This window comes from Tiliqua scincoides, chromosome 4 (assembly GCF_035046505.1).
Source record: "Tiliqua scincoides isolate rTilSci1 chromosome 4, rTilSci1.hap2, whole genome shotgun sequence".
NCBI lineage: Eukaryota > Metazoa > Chordata > Lepidosauria > Squamata > Scincidae > Tiliqua > Tiliqua scincoides.
In genome coordinates, this window is record NC_089824.1 from 26,348,897 (window position 1) to 26,352,800 (window position 3,904).

The window sequence follows — 3,904 nt, forward strand, 5'->3', positions numbered from 1 at the left end:
CAAATCCATCTTGGTTGCACAAATATGGTTACAACAGTATTACTTATCATTAAAGGGCAGTGACTCCCCAAGCAAATTCTCAGTTAACGTGTGTATGACAGTGACAAGTTTTTGTTTTTGAGAGTAGGTTGGGTGTCAGAGCTGCTTGGGGGTAGGCTGAAACTAAGCAGTAATTGTGTAGCCTTCCTGCTCTGTCACACCAAAGTGTATGGAACTGAGATAATTGCATTTCTACTTTTGTAAGGGGGTTGGTTGGTTTTTGTTTTCCTGGAAATATACTTTTCTGTGCTCACACAGGGACCTCCAAAGAAAACTGCACATGTGAGAGAGAAGCATTGCACCAACAGCAATAATGTCATGGAGACAGCAACAGCTGTATAGAAGAGTCAGGAAGCTGTTTCTATACAGCAGTGTGAAAATGCACTAAGTGCCAACCTGCAACTTGCTAGGGTGGGAGGGGGTTGATCAGACAGCCAGCAAGAGGTAAGTAAAAACATTTTTAAAAGACATTTTTTACTCACCTCTCAGAAGGCCACCTAGTCACTAATGGTCTCCTTGGACATATGCCAGTTATTTTGCAGGTGTGAGACCAAGGAAGGAAAGGGAGCAGGTCCAGGCTGGGAAAGGGGGTTAGGATCCAGTGTGCACTACTACCACTGAGCTCCCTTCCACCCTCAAACCATCCTCCCCAGTTCAGCCCACTCCCTGCCCTGAACCACCCATGAATTGCCCTGACCACCACCCTACCTGCATCGTCAGAGTACCTAAGCAGTTTTGGCGCATGCACAGAACCTCTGTCTGTTTCTGCCAGTGGCTCTGTAGCATGCAATGGTGGTGTGATGTCTGCACCATCACAAGGTGATTTATGGCAGTGGATCACTAGATCCACTGCATAGGGAGCCCATACGATTGGACCATTAATGTCCTTTAGAAATACCCAGGTAAGTGGATTTGTGCAACTGTTTTTCCATATGGTGATCCTTTGCATGAGGTGGTAGTTCAGGAGCATCTTATGATGAGTGTGATATAGGTTCAGGTTGCAAGCCGGCAGAAACTGAAGAAACTTCAGACTTGGGTCATCCCTCAATACGAACACATACTGGACCATTCACAAGACTGAAGCACATGCCTACCAAAAGATGACTACAGAAAAAGATAACTTATAGTGGAGAAAACAGTTATGTGACTCTGGGCCAAATGCTATCCAACTTTCCAGTCCTGGTGTAGCAGTGTCAATGGGGTCTACACTGCGGCTTGTGGTGGGAGGGTCGTTATGGAGGCCTCCACAAGGTAAGGGAATATTTTTCCCTTGCATTGGGGCTGCACTGCAGCTGAACCGGTACTGGAAAATTGGACAGGATTGGGCCCTCTGTCCTTGGTGCAGTATCAACAACATTAGACACTGGGGTGAAACAGCAAACATAAACACTGCTCTTAGTTTTCCATCATGCAAACTGGTCTTAGAACCAGAGATTAATGAAGTGAATCATTAAGACTTAGTTCACTGGGTGTGCTTCTGCTCATGTTTGTGAGGCTGGCCATAAGAGATTTCACTTTATAGGCATAGTAGTCCCTTAAGTTGACTGAAGGAACCACTTTCATCCCATCGCCAAAATCACAGCTCCTCATTGCACTTTCTAACTGCTTTTGGCGCTTATAAAAGTGAGAGAACTTGTTGAAGATGAGTGTGATAGGAAGGACCACTACGAGGATACCTGCGAGAATGCATGCAGAAGCTGTCAGCCTGCCTGCAGTGGTCACTGGGACAACATCTCCATAGCCAACTGTGGTCATGCTAACTGTAGCCCACCACCAGCAGGCAGGGATGGTCTCCAGGCCCCTGTTCTCTTCTTTTTCAATTGTGTAAGCCACTACAGAGAATATCGAGATTCCAACTGAAAGGTAAAGCAAGAGAAGCCCTACCTCCCGGTAGCTATACTTGAGGGTAGCTCCAAGGGATCTAAGGCCTGTTGAATGTCTAGCAAGTTTTAAGATGCGAAATATCCTCATGAGTCTCAGGACTTGGGCTACTCTGCCTAAATTAGCTAAAGCAGGGCTACTTTCCACCACCAGGTTAACAATTAAAGTGATGTAGAATGGAAGGATGGACATGAGGTCAATCAGATTGAGTGCATGCTTAAAAAACTTCAAGAAGTCTGGGGCCACTGCAAACCGTGCCAGCAGTTCAAAGGTGAACCATGCAATACCAAAATGTTCCACAATTTCAAAACGAGGGTCTTCCTCAGAGTTCCCATTGCTGTTAACAATCTGAAAATCTGAGAGACTGTTTAGGCACATGGTGACGATGGACCCAAGAACGACCACTATGGAAAGGACGCTGAATATTCGGCTCAAGACAGAATATCCAGGATTGTCTAAAGCTAGCCAGAGCTGCCGCCTAACTTTGCCGAAGGGTTGCTTGTCAAATTTAGCAGCATCGTTGTAGAAGGCCAAGATCTCATCAAATGAAGAGGTGGTGCTTTCCTGGTCACTGTGATCTTCCCATTTTTCTTGATCTGGTTCCATTTTTCTCCCATGGTAGCTGTAACTGCAGCAAGAATCAATAAAGAATTCATTGATTCCCCAATACTCAATCTCTTGGCTGAAGGAAAAGACACAGAGCTCGCCCATCACATGCAACTTTCCAGTGTTATAAAAATGGAGCACATAAGGGAAAAGTTCAGGGTTCCTGTCAAAGTAGAACTCATTCTTAATGTCGTCGTAATCATCGCAAAGCTCCAAAATTGACTCCTTTGAATGGCAGCTCAGCAGTTTGCCCAGCCTAGTTTCAGGAAATCTCAACAAGGTGTTGGATTTCATCTTTTTCTTAAAGCCCCCAACATTGATGCTGATCTCATTGTCTCCAAAATCAGCCTCTGATAAATCCCTCAGACTCAGCCCTGTCATTGTGAGTGTCTTCTGGAGCTTAAGAAGCGGGGGGAGATGACCTACAGAATAATGAAAGGAAGCAGATCAGGGTTAGCCAAATTTGGGGAAATATTCTTTCTTTCAGTCTTTGTTTTGTCTTTGGATCTAATATAACCGTGCATACACACAGCAGCTCACGCCCTTTCTGGCTGTCACAGGGTGGCTTCTTTCTGTGAGAAGCTGTAGTTTTTGTTCTTAACTGAAGGTGAGAGGATCACTAATTCACACTGAATCACCAATTAACACCTTATCTTTCCTTATTCCTTTTCTCTCACTTCTCCACCCCCCCCCTTTTGCCCATCCTTTTGGCAATGCTGTAGCTGGCAAGATACTACGCCTGGCCCTTGAGTGTCACAGCCCCTCCTTGAAGGAGAGTGTAGCTACTGGAAATAGGGCATGGATTTTAAATGGTTGGCTGGGCAGCCAAAACAGTGACATCGTCACACTCTCTTCTCCCAAAGTCTGTAGTGATGGCGAGGGAGTGGAACAAAAGCTGCTGATAAACCAAAGTCTATCTGCTGGTGGGGGTGGCACTTCCCCTCCCAAGTAACCTGTCTCCACCAGAACAAAGAACTGCCAAGACAAGAGGTCTCCAAAGCCCAGATCTTTAGACTCAGCACAGAAGATTTTAAGCCCCATTACCTCAAGAGCTGCTGTGGCAACTTCTCCCAGCGCCTGGCCAGCATTGCTGGGGCGGGTCCTGCCTTCAGCCTGGAGATGCCTGGGCTCCAAGACCCGCTCGCCTTCCAGCCTTGGCTTGCTGAAGACAAGCAGGCAGCTGTCACTGGGCTGGGCAAGTGGGCACCGCTGCTAGCCTAGACCAGCTTCCTTCAGCCTGGAGATGCCTGGACTCCGCTCGCCTTCCAGCCTTGGCTTGGTGAGGACAGGCTGGCAGCCCTCCTTGGACTGGGGAAGGCTGCACTGCCGCCAGCCTAGACCAGCGCCCGGAAGAGTTGAGTTGCTCCGGTACTTGCTG

The 3,904-nt window shown here is 47.2% G+C and overlaps 1 protein-coding gene across 1 annotated transcript; it reads right to left on the reverse strand.

Annotated features, from left to right (window-relative positions):
* Nucleotides 1–1,473: 1,473 nt before the first annotated feature.
* Nucleotides 1,474–2,907, reverse strand: KCNS2 (potassium voltage-gated channel modifier subfamily S member 2). Its single transcript, XM_066625952.1, has one exon. It carries the CDS (start codon nt 2,905–2,907, stop codon nt 1,474–1,476), a length of 1,434 nt encoding a protein of 477 aa, XP_066482049.1.
* Nucleotides 2,908–3,904: the final 997 nt, after the last annotated feature.